This window comes from Callorhinus ursinus, unplaced genomic scaffold (assembly GCF_003265705.2).
Source record: "Callorhinus ursinus isolate GAN/ISIS: 27379988/994484 unplaced genomic scaffold, GSC_fseal_2.0 scaffold8, whole genome shotgun sequence".
NCBI classification, from domain to species: Eukaryota; Metazoa; Chordata; class Mammalia; order Carnivora; family Otariidae; genus Callorhinus; species Callorhinus ursinus.
This window is the reverse complement of record NW_027397070.1, coordinates 9,112,571-9,135,255: the sequence shown is the minus strand read 5'-3', so window position 1 is coordinate 9,135,255 and position 22,685 is coordinate 9,112,571. Positions and strand designations below refer to the sequence as shown.

General features: G+C 39.3%; 1 protein-coding gene and 1 pseudogene across 10 annotated transcripts in view; one reads left to right on the top strand and one right to left on the bottom strand.

Moving 5' to 3' along the window:
* Positions 1-3,277: 3,277 nt before the first annotated feature.
* The window catches only part of HEATR5A (HEAT repeat containing 5A), a 111,414-nt gene continuing 92,006 nt past the window's right edge, over positions 3,278-22,685 (top strand). For 6 of the 10 annotated variants that reach the window (XM_073895033.1, XM_025870204.2, XM_025870201.2 and 3 more), the window contains exons 1-4: positions 3,279-3,504; positions 19,054-19,253; positions 20,724-20,935; positions 22,385-22,493. In XM_073895033.1, the coding sequence (XP_073751134.1) occupies positions 19,128-19,253; positions 20,724-20,935; positions 22,385-22,493 (447 nt within the window). In that variant the 5' untranslated portion in view covers positions 3,279-3,504; positions 19,054-19,127. Of the gene's footprint in view, positions 3,505-3,559; positions 3,734-17,676; positions 17,771-19,053; positions 19,254-20,723; positions 20,936-22,384; positions 22,494-22,685 lie in introns of those variants that run through there. The other 4 variants (XM_073895031.1, XR_012378954.1, XM_073895030.1 and 1 more) reach the window with 4 other exon arrangements.
* On the bottom strand, positions 15,614-16,205 carry LOC112822500 (mitochondrial import inner membrane translocase subunit TIM16 pseudogene; annotated as a pseudogene).

Here is a 22,685-nt window from a genome sequence, read left to right as displayed (position 1 = left end):
CCAAAGCCCATTTTAAATGTCATCTTTTTCTTAAACCCTTTATGAGCCTCCCAACAGGACTTCATAATAATTGCTCTCTCCTTTAGGGTCTATAATACTTTTGTACCTTTCTCAGGGTAATTTATAGTACCCAATGTGTGTGTGTGTGTGTGTGTGTCTGTCTGTCTGTCTGTCTGTGTTTGTGTGTGTGTCTATATATATCAAATGGAGTAAAGAGGATGCCTAGGGGAATTCTTGGCAAGAGATGGAGCCTGAGCAGAGTGGTGAGGGCTTATGGACTGGGCACTGGCACAGGGCTTGGGAGCAGGGTAAGGAAAGGAGAAAGTTGGGGGGTGCTAATGGTGGCTAATTTTGGAGTTTCAGAACCATAGTGGGGTAAGGGCAGCATCCTCCAAAAGGAGAGATGGCGGCTATGGGTGATTGCTTAAATATAGAGGAGGTATTCAAACAAGTAAATATCTCAAGGATAATAAGATCCAGGTTTCTCTCTGTAGGAGAAAGGAGTTACAAATACAGGAGAAAACCGGAATACACTGTGTGGTGCTGGATTGGAGGTATTATTGTGAACATATCGTTTTTCAATATATATTGTTAGATAAAGAAATATAGTTGTAAATGTGTGTGTGAGTATACATATATAGTTATATAGAGAGATGCACTGTATGAGTATAAATATTCCCTAGCCACATCCACTAAGACAGACTGAGCAGTGATACCCCAATAGCAGTGAGTACACCTAGTGCTTCTAAATACCATTCTCCACTAAAAGGAGCCAGGGCTCCTGGATAAATGGCTGCATCTAGTGTTGGGGCAAGAAGAGCTTAGAGCATCTTACTGTGCCAGAAAATAAGGGAGTGCTCAAAGAATGATGGAGGTGTGTCAGAAGGGCATAGAAGAGTAAAATATTAATATAGACTATGCATGGTGAGTATGTGGTATATAAAACTCTTTCAAGTTTTCTGTATTTTATTTTTTTTAAGAATTTTTATTTATTTATTTTTAAGAGAGAGAACAAGCACGAGTGGGGGAGTGGCAGGCAGAAGGAGAAGCAGGCTTCCTGACTTGCCCAAGCTGAAGGCAGTCAGTCGCCTAACGGACTGAGCTACCCAGGTGCCCCACATTTTCTGTATTTTAAAAATGTTTTACAATAAAATATTGCAAAAGAATTTAAAACACACAAAGACACAGAAACCAGCATGAATGGGGCTCCTCCAGACCAAACTCGGGACAATTTGAACATCAAAATAAATAATGATAGAAATAGATTATAACCGTTTAATAAGAAACTCTGAATTTGTACTGATATAAATAAATAAATAAAATTTTGATGAGAAAATACATAATTTCAAAGAATCTCCTCCCACAAAATCTTATTAATTATAAAGGGGAAATAAGTAACTTTATAGTGGAGAAGCCTGGCAGATACCACTTTATTAAAATAAACATCAATAATGAGACTAATTAAAACATGCCACTTGATAGGATGCAATTTTTATCTTTATTTTTTAAAGATCTTATTAATAAATTATGTCAGAGAGGGAGCACAAGCAGGGGAAGCTGCCGACAGAGGGAGAAGCAGGCTCCCTGCTGAGCAAGGAGCCCAATTCAGGACTCCATCCCAAGACCCTGGGATCATGACCTGAGCCAAAGGTAGATACTTAACCTACTGAGCCACCCAAGTGTCTGACAGGATGCAACTGTTACCAAACTCAAACTTGTCCATGCACCTGATGCACAGTAAGCCAACATCTTGGACACGAGTTTTGAAGCTAGCTAAGAAAGCTTTATTGTCAGAAGGGCAGCCCAAAGAGAAGGCAGGTAATTATTCCCAAGGTTGCTGTGTCCTGTTAATCCTAGAGACAGCTTATATATGTTTGGAGAAGGATGTGAATACATGAGAGGAAGATGAGGGGTTTCTTGACACCTCGAAGGGAGGGAAACTTGAAACAATCTGGAGGTATGCATTCTTCTGGACAATGAGGCCCTATTTGGGACCTGGTAAGATCAGGTATGTCAGATAATTTCAAGACAAGTGTTATCATCGAGTCCCCATTAGGTTTCTACAATCAGTGGGTAAACAGGGGAGTAAGTGTGGAAAAACTAAAGTTAATGATTGATTAGAGATGCATAAAATATAATTAAGGAACAAAACAATATGTGCAGCTAAGTTAATAATGCAACTAATACAACTATAGTTCTGCTTATGCTTTCAAAACAGGTTGAGAAACCAAGCATCTGGCCTCACAATTAGAACACAGCATTACTTCTGTGACAGTCCTGTTATAGACACTTAACCTGATTCTGATCATAAATATACATCAGACAGATGGAAAGTGAAAGCCATTCTACAAAATAATTGGCCGGGAATCTTCAAAAGTGTCAAGGTTATGAAAGTCAAGGAAAGACTGAGGAAGTGTTCCAGATTGAGAGCAACTAAAGATACATGACAAGTAAACTGAATGCTTTGTTCTGAACTGAATCCTTTTACCATAAAAAAACATTAAGAGACAATTGGCCAAACATAATGTATCACGTAAATTTTTTATTTTGGTAGATGGTGACTACATAGTTGAGGTGCTTATTAGTACGACACACACACTGAAGCATTTAGGAATAATGTGGCATCATGTCAGCAACTTAAATGGCAAATGGTTCAGGAAAAATGTTCTTTGTCCTATAGTTGCAACATTATTGTAACCTTGAGACTGTTTCAAAATAAAAACTGAAAATTATATTCAAAACGCTGAGTATACTGGAAAAACTCACTTGACTTGGAGCCAAGTGGCTGTGAGTCCCAATTCCACCACTGACTCAGAGTGTGACCTTGTGTAAGGTGCTTTGTTAGGCCCCAGTCTCGTGCTCTAAAACCAGGAGTAGCACGACAAGGCACTCTAGGGTCCCTTCCATATCTATCCTAACACCATCCACACCCACAGCAGTCCCTGCCTGAATGTCTCCAGACTCCAGTTGTGTCCTGGCCTTCAGATGACCCACTGCCGCCCCTAGGGATTCTGGCTGGCGATGACAACAGACAAAAATAGTTGTGGCCAAGATTTCCCGACTGCAAAGCCAATGTCCTGGCCTCACTCAACTTGGGCAGCACGGTCCCCCATCGCTCTTTCGGCGGTGGAGCAGTCACGCCTGCCAGAGTGGGTGCTCGATGGCTCGGCGGCCGGCTGAAGGGGCCTAGAATCGGCAGCGCGGCGCAGGGCGCGCTCCCAATCGCTGGCTCCCGCGGCGCTCGCGCCTCCGAGCTTTCCGGCTCCGCCCCGCGCGCACCCCTCCCGCCGCACTGCCTCGCAGTCGCCGCCGCCGGCAAGTCCCGGCGCTGCCCTGCTTCGCTGTGGAGCCGGTAACGTGGCAGGACTGGGACGGGCTCTGAGCCGTGGGGGACCCCAGAAGGTGAGCAGTCTGGGATCCTGGGAGTGGAGACGCTGCGGGCGCGAGGGGGCGGTGCCCGTGGTGCCTGCCCACTGGGAGGGACATCACACCCGGGCCTACACTGTGAGTTGAGTGGCTTGGGGCTCCCCAGGGTGGTCGCGGCTGCGAAGTGGTGGAGGAAGCTGGGACCCTGGGTGCGGGCATGGGTGGAAGGATTAGGTGTCGTGACTGAAGGGGCCGGAACCCTCCGAGGAGGGACTGAACTAGTGCGTGGGGACGACCGAATAGCCAGTGCGGTCAGTCCTCCTTTCCCCCAGCTCCGGGAAAGTCTGGTTTTACCCGAGCACAACAGGTAGGCGTGGACTTTGCCCGCCGGCTGGAGCCCCGCACTGTTGGCGTGCGAGGAAGGTCAGAAGGTCGGAACCCGACTGGCCGGACCCGCCCAAGTGGCGCCCATTGCGCCCCAGGTCGGTCGGAGCGGGGCCCGAGGCGCTCTGAGCGCCCGCACCTCACCCTCAAGGCGGGTTTCCAGAAGCGCTCTGGAAAAGGGAGTGGATATTGCCTTCTACGGAGGACTATTTCCAGTCCTCTCAGGGAAGAAAAGCCTTTGCTGGAGTAGCATTTGCTTAGTGTGAGGAAACATTTCCTCTTACCGTACTCTTGGCCAGCAAAACGACATTTCAAGTGATCATAAAGTGTTTAGTAACTTTATAAAGTGCTTTATGGTACTTACTAATCACAATAATATATACCTCTGGCAAGTTAAGATGATTTTCGTTAACTGTCAAGTCAGATAATAGGAGCCAAATGATTTGAGCTCCTTCCTTACGGATCATAATTACACATTATTTTTATGTGCGTTCATTTATCCAAATATTCAGCACCTTTTGTGTGTAGGCTTCGCACCCTGAAGGAACTTCCAGCCAAGAGGAGACGCTGAAAGGGGGGAGAATGTGCCCACCAGTACTGTTCAGAACTTTTGGAGAAAATAATCTAGTGAGGTTAAAGTGTAAGGAAAGCAGAAGTCTCCTTAGAGCTGAGCATTAGATGGATGAGGAGAGAAGAGGTACCTTGTTTCATTTTCCACATGTTTTAGAAAGTATGTCTTGGATAAAGTCATTTTAGATGACTTTAGCGATGAAGCTGAGACTTGTCATATTTTAATACCATTGATTTTTTTCTTTAATAAAATGGATAAGCAGGCATGGTTTATAACATAAGAATAGTGGCAATTGGAAAAAGTACTGGAGGTTGAATTTGTCTTGGAATGCAGTTATTTAATATAGATAGCTATTAATATAGGAAAAGACTTGTGACCTGACAGTCAAGAGACCTGATTTTAAGTACTTTTGTTTTTGAGCAAGGCATCTGTCTTCCATCCAGCTTTCCTTCAGAAAGGGGATTGAGGCCGCTTATAACTTTTTTGAGCCTTTCTTAATTATCTTATGAACAGAATAAAGGTTAAACTGGATTTGTTTAGGCCCCTTACTATTCTAAAATTCTTTTGTTCTAAATCCTGGATAACTGCATTAAAAAAAAAAAAAAAAAAAGCTTTTTTGGAGCATGTATCCTGTATCGCTAATCTTAAAACCATGGTATGGTTCTAATTTCACTAAATAAAATGTTTTATATGTGTACTTTTTCAGTAACTTAATTGTACTTATTGCCTGGATAATGCTTCTTTGTGGGTAAATATATGAGCATCTATTTATATTCTTTTGTTTGTATGGTATCTGTATGATGAATATATGCATGTTTTGTGTATATACCTCATTTATTTAGTACATTTTTTATGTAAGTAAAATTATCAGAAAATTGAAATTACCTATTGAAACACCAGAAAAAAATATTTCTTTACTATTTTAGGAGGAGCTCTGAAAAGAAAAGAAAGGAAAGAAAAACATACATGTACAAAGTCCCTTCATTTTAATTCCAGTGTTGAAAAGGCTCTGGAAAGTTTTTTTCTTAACTCATTTGGCAGCAAAATATAATGTAAACTGATATGAAGCTATTTATAGTCATTATTTAAAGCCACCTTATGTGAGTGTTTTATCTTTTGTTGCAGAAATATCAATGAGTTGATTGATGGAGTGCTACCCCAGACTGTCTTGGGGGGGTTAGAGGCAATAGATGGTATGTTCACTGTATTGCTTGAGTGGGGCCATAAGGGTTGCAGCCAAAAGGCAGAGTAATAATGGAGTTGTTCCAGGGAGCTGTACTTGCAAAGTTAGGAGCCTAACTGGGGATCTGGCAAAGAGAAGCAGTGTCTGTCAATAAAACCCTTCCGGTAGGGCTCCAAGAAGGTCAGAAATGTAGTGTAGCCAAATTCTAGGCTGGATATTCCATAGGATATGTTGTGAATTAGAAGTGAGAGCCATGAGGAAAAGCCAAGATGTCAGACCACAATGTGAATTAAGGCTGATTCTGTGAACGCTAACCCTGATGTAAGAAGGGGAAAAAGGGGGATATTCTAAGGCAGGCAGGGTCTAAGGGTCTAAACCAAGAAGTCCTAAGTTACAGATTGCATGAACAGCAAATACAAGGATAGAGTTATTGGAAAACTGGGCAAGGATTCCTGGCCTCTTCTGACCTGGAAGAATAATGGCATCCTGTGCACTTTGCTCTTGTACTTGGTAGTCTCATGTTGCCCTGCTTTTTAAAATGTCTCTGCTTTATTAAATAGTATTTTGGTTGCTTCCACCACCATTAGCATCCTGCTTTGACTTCTTCCTTATCTCAATGACTTTGCTCCTTCGCTTTTAATATGGTGTTCTATTCCACCCTAGCTAGAATCCAGATAACTGGTTTAGTAGTTATACCTAAACTAAGAATGAATAGGCTGTGAGAGACCTCTCAAGAGACCTAGGTCAGTAAAGTTCATGATCTTTGAAAGAATTAATTACCTTTATATCCTTAAAACAAAACTTTGTTTTCTGCTTACTGGAGTTTCAACTTGGTACCAAGTAGTGAGATTGTTTAGATAGTTACTTTCAGATGAGTGAGGTGGGAGATAAAGAGAAGAATAAATTTTCTATCTTAAAATTTTCTATCTTAGTTGTACTTTCTGGCACTCCTCAATGCCCAGAATGAAACCTGTCTTCCTAGAGGGAGATAGAAGCGTTGGTTTGCGGAACAAAGAGTGATAAAAATCGTCAAGAATATCCAAAGACTGAGCTAACACTGTTGGTACTTATTGATTTACTGTCTAGATGGGAAGAGTCCTTTGAAAGTTGATGTCTCTAGAAGACCTCACACTTTAACAAGAAGCCTCAAAATACCAACATAAGAGGAGAATGAAGTGATAAAAAAACAACAACAACAACAACAAAGTTATGATTAGATAATTCAGTGGGTATAGCGGTACCTGTCAGTAATAGTGATTAGAGGGACTTTATGAAGAGGCTGTATGAAGTAGTTGAAGGCACATGGACATTGAAACCAGACAGATGGAGGCATTATCTTACTCTGCTTAAATGACGTCTTGACCTTGGACGCATTTCTTGTTACCATCATCTGTAAAATGAGGATAATAATATTTAAGTTTCAGTGTTACAAGGATTAAAAGTTTCTAGTAAGTAAATTGTCAAAGAATGTTACTTCCTTCCCCGATCACTGCCTTAAGAGTTGGTTCGTATTGCTGAGTACTTGCTTCCCCACAACACTTCCTTTTACCCTTAAGGGGTTTTCTCTTTTGTTATCTGGAAGGAGAATTACCAGAATGGGCAGGACTTCATTGGGGCCCCCATTGGCAGTCTCCTTCACTTAACTCAGTTTCTGTCATTGTTCTCATCCCTAACAGTAATCTGCAGTACCTCAGAAAAACAGAAGAGGTAGGGCGCCTGGGTAGCTCAGTTGGTTGGGCAACTGCCTTCAGCTCAGGTCATGATCCTGGAGTCCCGGGATCCTTTCCCGCATCGGTCTCCCTGCTCCGCGGGGAGTCTGCTTCTCCCTCTGACCCTCCCCCCTCTCATATGCTCTCTCTCTCTAATTCTCTCTCTCAAATAAATAAATAAATAAAATGTTTAAAAAAAGAAAAACAGAAGAGGTAGGCAAAGTCAGTCACATCCCTACTTGTGGCGTTTTTTATGCCAGTTCATAAATTTCCCTGTAACTCCTGTTTCTTTCCTTTTTCATCCTAACTTCTCTTATCTCATAGGATGTGTTCTCCATTGGTTCTTGGAACTGTGCATCTGCCATTCCTCTTGGCTTGTATGCAGTGATAAGCAGCATTCTCCCCATCCCTACCAAGTTTGCAGGAAGCACTCTAGGAATCTTAACTGCACTTGATGTATTTTCATTATATATTAAAATAAGATAGTAGTGCTGTGTCTGGGCATGTTACAAGTTAGACTTTGTGTGAAACGACAAGAAACATGGATTAAGTTGATTTTATGAGAAGTTGTAGTCAGAATTCCCCCCAAAATGTTAAATTTATGGTTTTTAGTTTGGAAGGGGTGTGATGTGAAACTTAGTTATAAGTATGAATAACACAGATTTTTATGTGAACTTTTATACTAGGTTAATTAAAAGCATCTTTTCTTCTTTTATTCATATTCCAGGAGTAACTAAGAGCAGATTCTGTTTATATTTAGAATATTTAATGTTAGATCATTTGATCCAAAATATTAATCAGAAATGGCCACTTTTAAGTAGGTGTGATATTAATTTGTTATATAGTCTTCTAATAAAAATTCTATCATAGTATGAACAAAAAGGAATATTTAGATTTCTTGATTTATAGTATTTAATGATATTTCAAAGATTGTGTTCTATAGAAACTAGTTTCACAACATTCCCAGCTGGGGGAAAAAAAAGATAAAGGTAGTGGGACACCTCGGTGGCTCATTCAGTTAAGTGTCAGACTCTTGGTGTGGGCTCAGGTCTTGATCTCAGGGTCATGAGTTCAAGCCCCACGTTGGGCTCCAAACTGGGCATGGAGCCTACTAGAAAAAAAGAGAGAGGGAGGTAGGGAGGGAGGAAGACAGAGAAATAAAGAAAGAGAGTTTGGGAAGATGTCTGTAGTTAAAACATTGAGTGCTATATATACATGCCCTCCTGGCAGTATATGGTACCCATTACCAAATTAAATGTATGGAGACCCTCTGTAGGAAAGAAACTGCCAACTTGGCATTTTCCAAAAGTATTTGGTTTTAGACCTCCTCCCCGCCCCCCACAACACATCCTCATTCTCTGGTACTGCTGTTCTACAAAAACACTTAAAAGAAACACTGCTTTATCTTTGGGAACCTCTCTTAATATGTAAGCTTCTGCACTTATAGTTTTCATAATTATAAATTTTTTTTTAAAGATTTTATTTATTTATTTGACAGAGAGAGACACAGTGAGAGAGGGAACACAAGCAGGGGGAGTGGGAGAGGGAGGAGCAGGCTTCTGCCGAGCAGGGAGCCCAATGCGGGGCTCTATCCCAGGACCCTGGGATCATGACCTGAGCCAAAGGCAGATGCTTAATGACTTGAGCCACCCAGGTGCCCCCATAACTACAAGTTTTTTTAAGTAAACTCTACCCCCCAATGTGGGACTCGAACTTACCACTCTGAGATCAAGAGTCTCATGATCTGCTGACTGAGCCAGCCAGGTGCCCCTTTAATTATAATTTTTAATGAGAATCTAATATTCTTTGACTGTGTCAAACTTTACTTAACCATTTCTCTAATGTTGGACTTGGAATTTTCCAGTTACCACTTCTTCTTTATTTTAATTTTTATTGTTATGTTAATCACCATACATCATTAGTTTTTTTACCATTCTTTTTTTATTGTTATGTTAATCACCATACATTACATCATTAGTTTTTGATGTAGTGTTCCATGATTCATTGTTTGTGCATAACACCCAGTGCTCCATGCAGAACGTGCCCTCTTTAATACCCATCACCAGGCTAACCCATCCCCCACCCCCCCTCCCCTCTAGAACCCTCAGTTTGTCTCTCAGAGTCCATCGTCTCCCATGGTTCATCTCCCCTTCTGACTTACTCCCCTTCATTCTTCCTCTCCTGCTATCTTCTTCTTTTTCTTTTTTCTTAAAGTATGTTGCGTTATTTGTTTCAGAAGTACAGATCTGTGATTCAACAGTCTTGCACAATTCACAGCGCTCACCGTTCAGCTGGGGTCTTGATCTCGGGGTCGTGAGTTCAAGCCCTGCACTGGGCTCCACGCGAGCATGGAACTCGTTAGGATTCCTTCTTCTCTGGCTTTTCTTAGACTTCGCTCTATTAGAGTCTGTGTTAGTCTCTCACATAATGCTTCCATGTATTTGCAGAAGATAAATTTTCAGGTACACTACTCTGGCCTTAAAAGACCCTGCATAAGCTGGCTGGCGTGCATCTCTCCATCCTCCTGGTTCATGCCATTCTCTCCCTTACTCACGGCTCCAGCTTGGGTGGCGGCCCGGGAGCAGGCGCTTGGGACCTCAGGCGTCGGAGCCCGGCCGCTGCGGGAGGAGGCCGGCCACATCATTAGTTTTTGATGTAGTGTTCCATGATTCATTGTTTTCATAGGGCTGTAGTTGACACTGATGCTTCTGATAGTTTCCTTTTTCTTTCTTTAACATGAATTTCTTTTCTTTTAAGATTTTATTTATTTATTTGACAGAGAGAGAGAGAGCGCAAGCACAAACAGGGAGTGGCAGGCAGAGGGAGAGGGAGAAGCAGGCTCTGGACTGAGTCAGGAACCTGATGCAGGGACTCATGAACTGAGCCAGTCAGACGCTTAACTGATTGAGCCATGCAGGTGCCCCTTCTTTAGCATGAATTTTCAAAAGCAGAATGCTTTTGCCAGAAGGCTTTGATATTTTTATGGTTTCTGATACATTTTCTAAAAGAGGTAAACCTCTTTGTACTGTCACTATGATACTATTAGGTTTTCTAAATTCTCAGTGTTGGCTCTAAAAGTTTTTGTATTTATCATATTTAAACTTAATGTACATGTGATTTTGAACCATTCAATTAAATCAAATTCTTATTGGGCTTCAATCACTATTGTACACTAAACATTTTAAGATATTAACTAATAACATTTTTATTTTTAGGGTTGTTATAAAGAATTAAACTCAGTCCATCCCAAATAATATCATAGGTTTGAATTTCATTTTCTTTTAAAAGATTTTTTTTTAACGATTTTATTTATTTATTTGAGAGAGCGAGAAAGAGAGAGAGCACATGAGAAGGGGGAGGGTCAGAGGGAGAAGCAGACTCCCTGCTGAGCAGGGAGCCCGACGTGGGACTCAATCCCGGGACTCCAGGATCATGACCTGAGCCGAAGGCAGTCGCGTAACCACCTGAGCCACCCAGGCGCCCCTGAATTTCATTTTCATTCTCCTATTTTCTAAAGCAGTTTCATTTGCTATAGCCTATCTAAATATATCAAGATAAATCTTACTTACCCAATTTAATAGAAGAATTATAGGAGAATAGTGGATGTTAATCAACTATTAAAATCATCCATATTTTATAATCTAGCCTGAGTATTCTTACCTATAAATTAATAGTGTTAGTAGATATTTGATGGTGGTGGTTAAATGAAAAATCCATTTATTACAGCACCGCAGCCTTTAGAGATTCTGGTTCAATTGTTTTAGACTTGGCTTTGGTGTTTTGTTTTTTTTTTTTCCTTTAAAGCAGCTAGAGTTATGAACCACTGGTCTGCATTGTTACAGGTCTGCTATCATGATATGCTTAGTTGCCTTTAATATTAAGAATTTACCTATCTCCTCTGTGTTGTTCCCCTTGCTATTTTCCCAACACTCCCTTTTTAATTCTTTGGACTCCTTATCCTTGGAAGAGTTAGAAGATGAAGCCTATTTTGTGATTTACTGAAAGATGTAGGGATAAATAGGTAGAGAAAGCGCCTACATATAAAGTAATGACCTCCCCCCTCCCCATGACAGTTGTTTGGCACATTTTGTTCCTTACATTTTAATGTAAAAATTCTGTTTTTCCTTTTAACCCCTGTGGAAAGGCTTCCTAGCAGTAAGGAAAGAGAATAAGCTTTATTGCCAAAGAGACGCGGGTTTATTCTCAGCTCTACTATTTACTGATATCTTAGTATTTTCTTTATCCATAAAATGAGGACCAGTAGTATCTTCCTTGCTTTCTTCCTTGTGATGATTAGAGATAGTATAAGTTAGGCGCCTAAAAAGTTCCTGGCTCAGTGAGCAATAGCTGTTACTGCCATTCTTGTGATTTGGGTGTCTCCTAGGAAGGTGAAAGGCATAGCCAGGAATTACAAGAGCAGGCTATACATGTGTTCTCATTTGTGATATTACCAAGATGATGCTAACAAATGGTATTGTGAATTTTAAAAGTTAGAAATCTAACAAGTGTAGTTTATTTATTGGTTTTTAAGGGTTTCATTTAAAAGTTTGAAAATCTCTAAAAATTTGAAGATAGAGAAAACATTATCCATAATGCTGCTACTCTAATAATTCTGGTTAAGATTTTTGAATCATGATTTGGAAAAATATCAGAAGAATCTCGCAATCTTAAGTGATAGCTGGAGAAGCCAGACAGTTTAAGAACCATAAATAAAATGGAAGAAGTGCTATACCAAGAGTAAACAGTATAAGAATAGGAGAATTAATCATGAAATCTTTCTTGAAGGAAGTGGTTCTTTTAGCTGAATTTTATTATTTTTTAAGATTTATTTATTTATTTTAGAGAGTGTGCGCACAGAGGGGAGGGGCAGAGGAGAGTCTAAAACACTCCTTGCTGAGCACAGAGCCCGACCGGAGCTCAATCTCAAGATCCTGAGATGACAACCAGGGCCAAAACCAAAAGTTAGATGCTTATCTGACTGCACCACTTGGGCACCCCTAGCTGAATTTTAAGATAGTGAGTTTATTTAGAAAGAAAAGCAAGGGGCACCTGGGTGGCTTAGTCGTTTAGGCGTCTGCCTTGGGCTCAGGTCATGATCCCAGGGTCCTGGGATCAAGCCCCATATTGGGTTCCCTGCTCTGTGGGAAGCCTGCTTCTCCCTCTCCCACTCCCCCTGCTTGTGTTCCCTCTCTGGCTGTGTCTCTCTCTGTCAAATAAATAAAATCTTTAAAGAAAAAAGAAAGAAGCAAGATATTTCAGATTCAAAGATGGAATAAATACAAGATTTAAAAATCATGAAGATAAAACTGTATTAAAGAGCTAAAATTATAAATTATAGAATTATAAATGTGTCAGCAAACCAACTTTAGGACTGTGCCTAGAGATACTTAAAGTACCGTAAAAAAAAAACAAACCCTCATTTTTTTTCTTTACCAGGGGCAGCCTCTGTTAGACAACATTTTAAGCATGACCTAAAGCTCTCAGTAATTTGTGAGTTCGTATTTTGTAACCTATAATTTTGCAAAGCCTGAATCACAGGTCAAAGAGAATCTTAATTTAGGTTGGGATAGAAATGATCCAGCTTCTTTTCTAGATTAATTCGAATTACAGTTTTGTTTTGTTTTGGGGGGGAAGGTTTGGATTTTCAGATTTATGTATGTTTTCTGCAGTGTGGGAGATTTTTGAGAGGATTTTTTGTTGTTGCTGTCATTGTTTACTTTATGCTTTTTGAACAAAACTGAGAGAACTAAAGACTGGAGGCTGAGTTGAAGCTGTTATGACTTTTAGAGAAGTGAGAGTTGAAGAAAGTAATTTGAGTTTACATATGATCTATTTCAAAACTTCAGGCACTTGATACATTCTGGAATTAGTTCCACTTACTGCATAATGGCTTGTTCATTTTGTAAATTGATCTTTTCATGCTCTGGAAAGAAAAAAACAAAGCAACAGATCTATCTTATTTTGTGTGTGTTCTCTTTGATTATTTGCAATTTTTCCTCTTTTCCCTCTTTACAATGATATAATAAATCATTTTAAGAAACTAAATGACCAAAAAGATTAGGAATACTCTTTTTTCTTCATAAATTTTAACCATAATTTTAAATATGTTCCTGTCTTCACCAAAATAGATCTTTAAACCCTAGATAGAGAAAATCATGTTAACACTATTAGGACTAGCATCTGTAGGCTGTTTTGTTTTGTGTTATTTTTAAAATTGTTGAAGGTGAGGGGTGCCTGGCTGGCTCAGTTGGTAGAGCATGCAACTGTTGATCTTGGGGTTGTGAGTTCAAACCCCACATTGGGTGTAGAGATTATTTAAAAATAAAATCTTTTAGGGGTTCTGGGTGGCTCAGTCTGTTAAGCATCTGACTCTTGATTTCAACTCAGGTCATGATCTCAGGGTTGTGAGAACAAGACCCCATCAGGCTCCAAACTGGGTCTGGAGCCTGCTTAAGATTCTCTCTCCCTCTCCCCTTCCCCCCCCCAAAAATCTTTTAAATGAATAAAATTGTTGAAGGTGAAAAAAATAAAATTCTTGAAGGTGCTTACACTTCTTTGCCTACATAAATTTGATGTGAACTCATTTTCAAATGGAAAATTAGCCCTTCATGATAGTAAGATTAACTTCTCTTGGAGATGGCTTTGGCGTAGGTTATTCTAGCAAACTTGGGCTTTAGCCGTTTGGCCCCCTGCTGGTTCCTCTTTCTGTCAGCAGTCAACAATATTTATATACATGTATTACTCTAGAGCAATAAAGTCACTGGTGTAAGAACACTATGCAGAATGTGGATATTAGCCTTTCTTACACTATGCCAAGTCTTTGAAGACTGAACATGATATTTAAATTGAACCATGTGAATATGCTGATATTCAGCCATTTTTTGAACTATAAAAATGGCAGTTCATAGGGGTGCCTGGGTGGTTCAATTGTTAAGTGTCTGCCTTCGGCTCAGGTTATGATCTCAGGGTCCTGGGATCGAGCCTCGCATCAGGCTCCCTGCTCAGCGGGGAGCCTGCTTCTCCCTCTCCCACTCACCTTGCTTGTGTTCCCTCTCTCGCTGTGTCTCTCTCTGTCAAATAAATAAAATCTTTAAAAAAAAAATGGCAGTTCGTATAGTTCAGCCTACTTAGCAGCTTAGTTGTTCTTAAACATTTCCATTAAACTAGTATTCTTACCAGCAGAAGGGAGTGAATTTTGATGGGGGGCGGAGTGATTTTATTAAAAGATGTCTAGAAAGGCTTGTCATGCTTAGAATTTCTCTGAAGGCTCATGTTTTATCTTGAAACACTTTATTAATTTTGCCTTCTAGTGCATATTAAATGTATATTTATTTTCTTATTTTATTCTTTTTTATTTATTTTAATATACTGTTTTAAGTTAATATCAGAGGGGAAATGGTTAAGTAAAATTTGATCCCCCAGTATGTGTATTCTCTTGGCACACTGCTGGGTATATCCCACTTTGAGAGTCATAGTAGTAGGACAGTACCTTAGAACCTTAGGTCTAATACACAGTGCCTATTTTTCTCAATATAGAAGATTTCAGGGATGAAAATTATGACTGAGTCACTAGGGGTATTTATCATACACAAAATACAAGCAGTTATTACAAAGTGCCTCAGAGAAATGTATGGTCTAAAAAGCACTGAAGGGTGTTTGTAAGCTTAGTTCAACTAATGGCTTTATGTTAGCATATATGATATTTGACTGTAAAGTAATTATTTGTCTGAGAGAGAGAGTAGCAGGCAGAGGGAGAAGCAGGGTCCCTGCTGAGCAAGGAAGGAGCCCAGTGCGGGACTGAATCCCAGGACCCTGGGATCATGACCTGAGCTGAAGGCAGACGCATAACTGACTGAGTGACCCATGTGTCCCTGTAAAGTAATATTCTTGTGTACCTTTTTAAAATATAGGACAAGTGTCCATAACAGGTACATGTTAATTTCTCCATGGGACAGCTTACTTAGGTTGGGAAATTAGTATTGTGCCGTATTTTGATTAATACTTCAGATTACATTGCATTCATGGAGATTCATAGTACACACTATGAATACCCTGAGAAATCTTTTGGATAACTTTGTTTTATAACTAGATTCTCATACTTATTAAAATCAGGAATCTGGGGGCGCCTGGGTGGCTCAGATGGTTAAGCATCTGCCTTCAGCTCAGGTCATGATCCCAGGGTCTTGGGATTGAGCTCCACATTGGGCTCCCTGCTCTTCTCCTGTTCCCCCTGCTCTTCTCCTGTTCCCCCTGCTTGTGCTCACTTGCTCTCTCTATCAAATAAATAAATAAAATCCATAAAAATAAAATTAAAGAATCTGGTATTCAATTTTTAGGAAATAGTACAGTGATCTGTCCATATTACCCACAAATTCTCTACATATTCTAAGCTTTTTTTTTTTTTTTTTTGCGGAAAAGACATTTATTACCAAACTATAAATTAAGAGGAGGTGGGCAGGGTGCAGTAGGACGAGCTGAGTGGTCACGTTTTGGGCATCTGTTCCTTCTCTCTGTTCTCCTGGGCCTGGATCCTGAGCTCCTCCTGCAGGCGCTCCCAGGCTCGGACCACCTTGGACTGCAGGTAGAAGGAGCCACCCACGGATTTATCGTTCACCTTGAATAGGTGTTCATAGTTCTGCAGGGGAGGGGAGACGGTGAGAGGGTGTGCGGTCTCGGGGTTACAGAGGCAGGGGAAGCTTCTGGATCTCCTCGGGGCTCAGCTTGGAGACATTGAGAATCTGCTGGGCCTCCTGGAGGCTGAGGCCAGACAGGTTGGAGGCAGCTGCAGACTGGTGTCCAGCACGTCCTCGAGCATCAGCTGCTGCCCGGCTGGCTGCAAACTCCTGCCGCAGGGCCCGGGCAAAGGCCCTGCCCACCACCTGCACCCCCATCACAATAATCTGGGCCAGGTATTTGGCCATGGTGGTCGTTCCGCCCCGGAGTCGCGGGCTCCGGCTTCCTGGCCCCGCGGCTCCAACTCCAGGGCGGCCGGCGGGTCCACATATTCTAAGCTTTTTAAAAGTGGCTGATTTTGAGGTGTTTGAGGGGCTTGATTGGATGAAAGAGTGGCAGTATCTGGTGGTTAAAGCACTTACATCTAGAGTCAGATTGCTTATGTATACATCCAAGTTCATTGTGACCTTAGGACTGCTACTTAGTTTCTCTGTGCCTCAGTTTCCTCATCTAAAAATAACTGGCTGTGGGATGCCTGGGTGGCTCCGTTGGTTAAGCGTCCGTCTTCGGCTCAGGTCATGGTCCCAGGGTCCTGGGATCGAGTCCTGCGTCGGGCTGCCTGCTGCATCGGGCTCCCTGCTAAGCGAGAGCCTGCTTCTCCCTCTCCTCCCCACTTGTGCTCTCTCTCACTATCTCTGTCACTATCTCTCGCTCTCTCTCAAATAAATAAAATCTTAAAAAAAATAGCTGGCTATTTCTTGAACAATTTTGTGAATTATTCGAGAAAATATAAAGCACTTATAGTAAGTGGCCAATACGTGTTAGCTTTGTCAAAAATAATGGCTGGCATTACAGTGGGAGCAGTAGTTTTACAAGCATGTTTTTCAAGTAGCATAATTGTAGTTTGAAAAATATATTGTAATGTATGTTCACTTTTAATAAACTAATCACTTTGTGATCTTGACAGAAACATAAGAATAGAAAATTAGAAAAATAAGCAGTCTCCAGATACATATAGTTGTAGGATGTGGTTATATTAAAACATACAGTATATTGATTGCATTTGTATTCATCTTCCTAAAGTGAAACCTGAGGTAAAAGCAGGAACATCTGTTACTTGCAAAATGCATTTGCTGATCCCATTGATAGTGCGTATATGGAGATCACAGGTGCGTTTTAGAGTTGGGTGGTTAGATGTGGGATTACTAATATGAATTGTTTACTTTTAGTAGTAATTTATATGAGGAATGTATTGAAGATATTGGAGATAACTCTGCCCTGCTTATGATCTCAAGCTTTTTACTGAATTATTTATTATTGCATTGTGTTAGCTGTTTTGCTTCTTGATAGATCATTTTACACCACAGTATTGCTGCTGCCTAAGGGAAAAAGAAGTCTCTTCAGCAGTCCTAATGACCTCTGAAAAGGGTAATTTGATTCTTAAGATAGGATTTTGATTTGCCGTGTTGGTTATAAGAAATTTTCTCTATGATACTGAGGTAGTTTTTTTCCCTTAGACAATCATAGATACTGAGTGCACACTTGTTTTTCACCTTCTGTATAGCTAGAAGGTTTCTTCCAGAAACTGTTTCTCTAGCATTTGTTAACTTTGTCCTTAATTGTGTATATTTTGGTCGGTTGGCTTCAGTAATTTAAGAAAGGAAGATTTATTTAAACAAGAACCTAAAAATTCACTTGCTCTGTAAAAGTGAATTTGTTAGCACCATTGTTTATATTCTCGTTCCTTAATATTGACATTTCTGAAAATCCTGGTGTGTCTTTTTTTTTAGGACTGTCAGTACCAGGTTATAGGTGGTATTGGGCAGGTAGGCAAGACTCACTGGAAGGAAACAACCCAGATGGCTAAAGCAGCATGCAGACTTGGTGGGTGTGGATTGGTAAAAGCTACCTTTTGGCCTCTGGGGCAGCAGCATGGTCAGAATACGGAATATTGGCCCAAGCCAGAAGGATGCAAGTAAGATAAAGAGTAGGAGTTGAAAACTTAAATACCTGAAGAAGTTGGCAAATACTGTAAATGAATGAGGCAGGCCAGGTGGCAGTTATGGCCTGCTGGAAGGTCCCTCTCTTAGATTCAGCCATTTGTTGCTATATGGGGATATGGACGCAGGTTTTCATGTAAAATCTTATGCTTAAATATTAGTAAGTCCTTTCTCCCCCAATATGTTGCAGGCTAAATTTGGCCACCAGGGTACCAGTTTGTGACTACTATCTTATAAGAAGACTCTTCTCACATTTATATTAATTATGATGATCTGATACTATAAGTAATTTTATACTAATAAACTCTCTGAGAGGAAAAAAATGAATGAAAAGAAAGAAAAGCCCTCCCCTAGGTCTCCCATCTGATTTTCTTTCTTTTGTCTTTCTTTTTTTTCTTTTTCTTTTTCTACATCTTTATTTATTTACTTACTTTTCATTAAGTTTAAATCCTTGATGGATACAGTATCACATGGATTCTGTGGCCAATAGCTTTAGCAGGAAGGTTGCTTTGGAATTTGGCATGAACCATACCACTGTTACCATGAGCATGAGTTACTTTTCCTCAGATTACTCTGGTTTTGTTTGGTTTGCCACCAGGAGTCACTGTGTTGTTCTTTGCTTTGTACACATAAGCACATCTCTTGCCTAGATAGAATTCAGTTTCATCTCAAGCATAAACACCTTCAATTTTAAGAAGAGCTGTGTGCTCCCTCTGGTTCTGAAGACCCCGCTTATAGCCAACAAAAATGGCGTTGGACCACAGCCTTCCAGACATATTTTAGGAGTTCTGTTCCCGGCCGGCCTCTGTAGGCTCCAAGGTGGCGGAAAGAGTCCCATCTGGTTTTCTTTTTTTTTTTTTTTAAGATTTTATTTATTTATCAGAGAGAGAGAGAGAGAGACAGAGGCAGGCAGAGGGAGAAGCAGGCTCCTTGCTGAGCAAGGAGCCCGATGTGGGACTCGATCCGAGGACCCTGGGATCATGACCTGAGCCGAAGGCAGACGCTTAACCGACTGAGCCACCCAACAAAGACTGAGATTTGTTTGGGGGAATATGAGCTATGTATTTAGATGTTTTTAGTTTAATTACCTGTAGTTTAATTATCTATCTGTATTTCCAGTATTACAGTTGCCTTCCTTTTTAAATATGTTCTTTTCCTCTATTACAGATTTTTTTCTTAGGTATATTGACTGAAGTTTAATGAGAAGAATTGTGACCAGCTAGGAGAATTTTCTGCAAGGAATGGAATTAGCTCATAGCTTATTGTTGAATGAAGAAGTATACAATCAACTAGGTGAAGTTCAGAAGGCAGAGTTTATTTTCGATTGGTTGAGATATTTGGAGAAGCTCTTGCTGGCGACCAGCAGGGTGGGTAAAATTGCAAAAACTTTTTTGTGCTTTTTTAAGCGCCAGATAATGTTTAGGTCCTTTGGTTTGCTTTTCTAGTTCCGTCCAGAATAACCTAAATTAGCTTTCAAATGCTAGACCTTATTAAGAGTTTATAATGAAATACTACAAGAAGTTTATTCTTTCAAAAAGCAGGAAGAAATCAACCAGTTTTTTATATTACTTAAAAAATATATGAACATATAAAAAACTCGCTTTAAACCACATTCTATTAGATTTCATTTTCATTATCTTCTTCACCTTCATATGCATGAAGCCCTTGTGTAATATGCTGCTGAATATTGTAATGGGAGTTTCACTTTAAAAAGTTGTGAGCTCTTTAAGGAGAATATGAATTTAAAAGTCTTTTAGTAAACATATTCATTCTTAAGCTTATGAAATAGTTTCCGAAAAAGAAAACAAATCACTCATACTTTTCACCTACATTCAGCAGTTAACATTTTACCATATTTGATTGACTGATTTACTGAGCCATATGAGGTGGTTGCACCTTAAATTCTTCTGCATACATCTCCTACTAAAAATGAGGATATTCTTTTTTTTTTTTTTTTAAAGATTTTATTTGTTTATTTGAGAGAGAGAGAATGAGAGACAGAGAGCACGAGAGGGAAGAGAGTCAGAGGGAGAAGCAGACTCCCTGCTGAGCAGGGAGCCCGATGCGGGACTCGATCCCGGGACTCCAGGATCATGACCTGAGCCGAAGGCAGTCGCTTAACCAACTGAGCCACCCAGGCGCCCAAAAATGAGGATATTCTTATACATAATAACAATACTATATGTAATGCAAAAGTGGTGCAGAGACAGTACTCATGGAGACATTTGGAATTTAACAAGACAAAAATCCATATACTAACAAATACTTCATTGTGGAAGCTTATGCCTTAGTGAGCACCTAAATACCATTACTATTATAATGGTATTCTGTACTGCTTTTTCAGAAAGCAGACAAGTAAAATGGCATAACATTACTGGCATTTAGATGCATAAGCTTGCAGAAAGAAAATGGCACTAAACTTAGAAAAAGATCTGAGTAACACAGTCATCATTACAAGGTCAACTCATGATAGATTATAGGTTCCTGCTTATTTATACAGATATATATGGGGCAGAGGCTTAATAACAAAGAACCGCTGGTTAAAATAAAAATACAACAGAAGAAGAAAGATATAGAAGAAATAGAACCCTTACCTTTCTTCACAGAGACTCCAGTATATTGTGACCCAGAAATTATTTTTTGGAGATATCTGCAGGGTAGCAAACTACCTTGTGTGGTATGATGACTACACCACCCACTTATTTGTAATTTTTAGTCAAAATAATTTTGTATTTTTCTGGAGTTTTTAATCCTTAAATATATGAAAGAATTGTATTAGAAGATTATATGTAATTATGTTGACTTTGAATTGTCTTTTTTGTTAACTTCCTTTCTAGAGTGATGTAAAGGAGAAACAGAAGACTCTTGTTGAACAGCTCCTATCTTTGTTGAACAGCTCCCCAGGCCCTCCTACCCGCAAACTGCTTGCTAAAAATCTAGGCGTTCTTTATAGTATTGGTGACACATTCTCTGTTTATGAGACAATCGATAAATGTAATGATCTTATTCGTAGCAAAGATGATTCTCCAAGTTATCTTCCCACAAAGCTGTAAGTTAAATATTAAAACTGAACATAAAACAAATAGTGCTTCCTTGTTGAATCATTTTTCTAAAGAACCCAAACAACTTGATAAATTATTTTGAAACAATACAAATTGTTTCACTCATTTTTTAAATCTAACTTTTAAAAAACATTTAACATTTTCTCATTGATTGAGAGACTATTCTTCTAAAAAATATTTTAGATGTATTTGAAGTCTTGATTTGGGAATCAAAACTGTCTCACTAAAAATGTAGCAGTTGAAGACTCATAAATATAGAACACAAACTGGTGGTTGCCAGAGTGGGGAATAGCTTAGGGAGACAGGTGAAATAGGTGAAGGAGATCAAGAGGTACAAACTTCTAGTTATAGAAACAAGTCCTAGGGATGAAAAATACAGCATAGGGAATATTGTCAATAATATTGTAATAACATTGTATGATGACAGATGATAACTACACTTACTGTAGTAAGCATTTTGTAATGTTTATGATTGTCGAATCACTATTGTATACCTGAAACTAATATATGTTAACTATTTAAAAAAAAGTGTTTTTTTGTGGGGTTTTTTTTTTAAGATTTTATTTATTTATTTCACAGAGACACAGCGAGAGAGGGAACACAAGCAGGGGCAGTGGGAGAGGGAGAAGCAGGCTTCCCGCTGAGCAGGGAACCCAATATGGGGCTCGATCCCAGGACCTGGGATCATGTCCTGAGCCAAAGGCAGACACTTAACGACTGAGCCACCCAGGCACCCCTAAAAAAAAGTGTTTTAAAGATAAATACAAAAAATCTTAGCAGTTGAGTGTTTAAGAAAAAGTATTTTGAGTTCTTCAAACCTTTGGTGTTCTTTTAATTTGTTAGCTCTTCGTAGTAAAAGTTAATAGTAAATACCACATAGAAAAATACTCTTCTGAGCTCCTAAAAAGAACAGTTTAGTTTCTTTCTCCATAAGATTCAATTCATTTTTTCATCTGTTATTTTAGAGAAAGTAGTTTGCCATGTATGGTTCCACAGTAGTAATTTTACAGAAATTTTTGTTAATCTAATTTTTAGCTTAGAACAATGTATTTTCTCATGGAGTTTTCAGATTTCAGACTTGATAAGAACATTATTTCCTATTTTTCTTATCTTGTATCTTTAAGATTATCTTTGATTATCTAATATATGAAAGTCAGTTTCATGAAAAATTATTTTATAAAAAAATTTGAGGGAATGGAATATTTGGGCTGAGGTTTCAATTATTTGAAGATACTTTTTTTTTTAAATTACTGTTATTGAAAGTGTAATTATTTGGTATTCATGCAAGCATCATACCTTAGGATTTAATAGTGGAATAGATTCTGGCAATTTTATCCTTTAAAAGTAAAATTAAATAGTCACTTTTACATAGTCTAAGATTTTTTTATTCCTGTTTTTTCACTCATGACTAATTTCTAATCTAAATGTTGTTTCAGTGCTGCTGTGGTATGTTTGGGTTCCTTGTACAAGAAGTTGGGTAGAATACTGGTTAACACCTTTACTGATACAGTGGGGAATATTCTTAAAGCTATGAAGAGTGCAGAGGTGAGTAACCACAAGTTCAACCAAGGAATAAAAAGATAAACTATAATTTTTATTACATCAAAAAAAGAATAAAAAGTATTTTATGGTTTTGTGTTTTATGGTTCCTTGAGCCAATAAAAATGCTTTACCTATGGTAAGCATACATAGGTATATATATAAATATGTCCATAAATAAAATCTTTCTAGGAGATG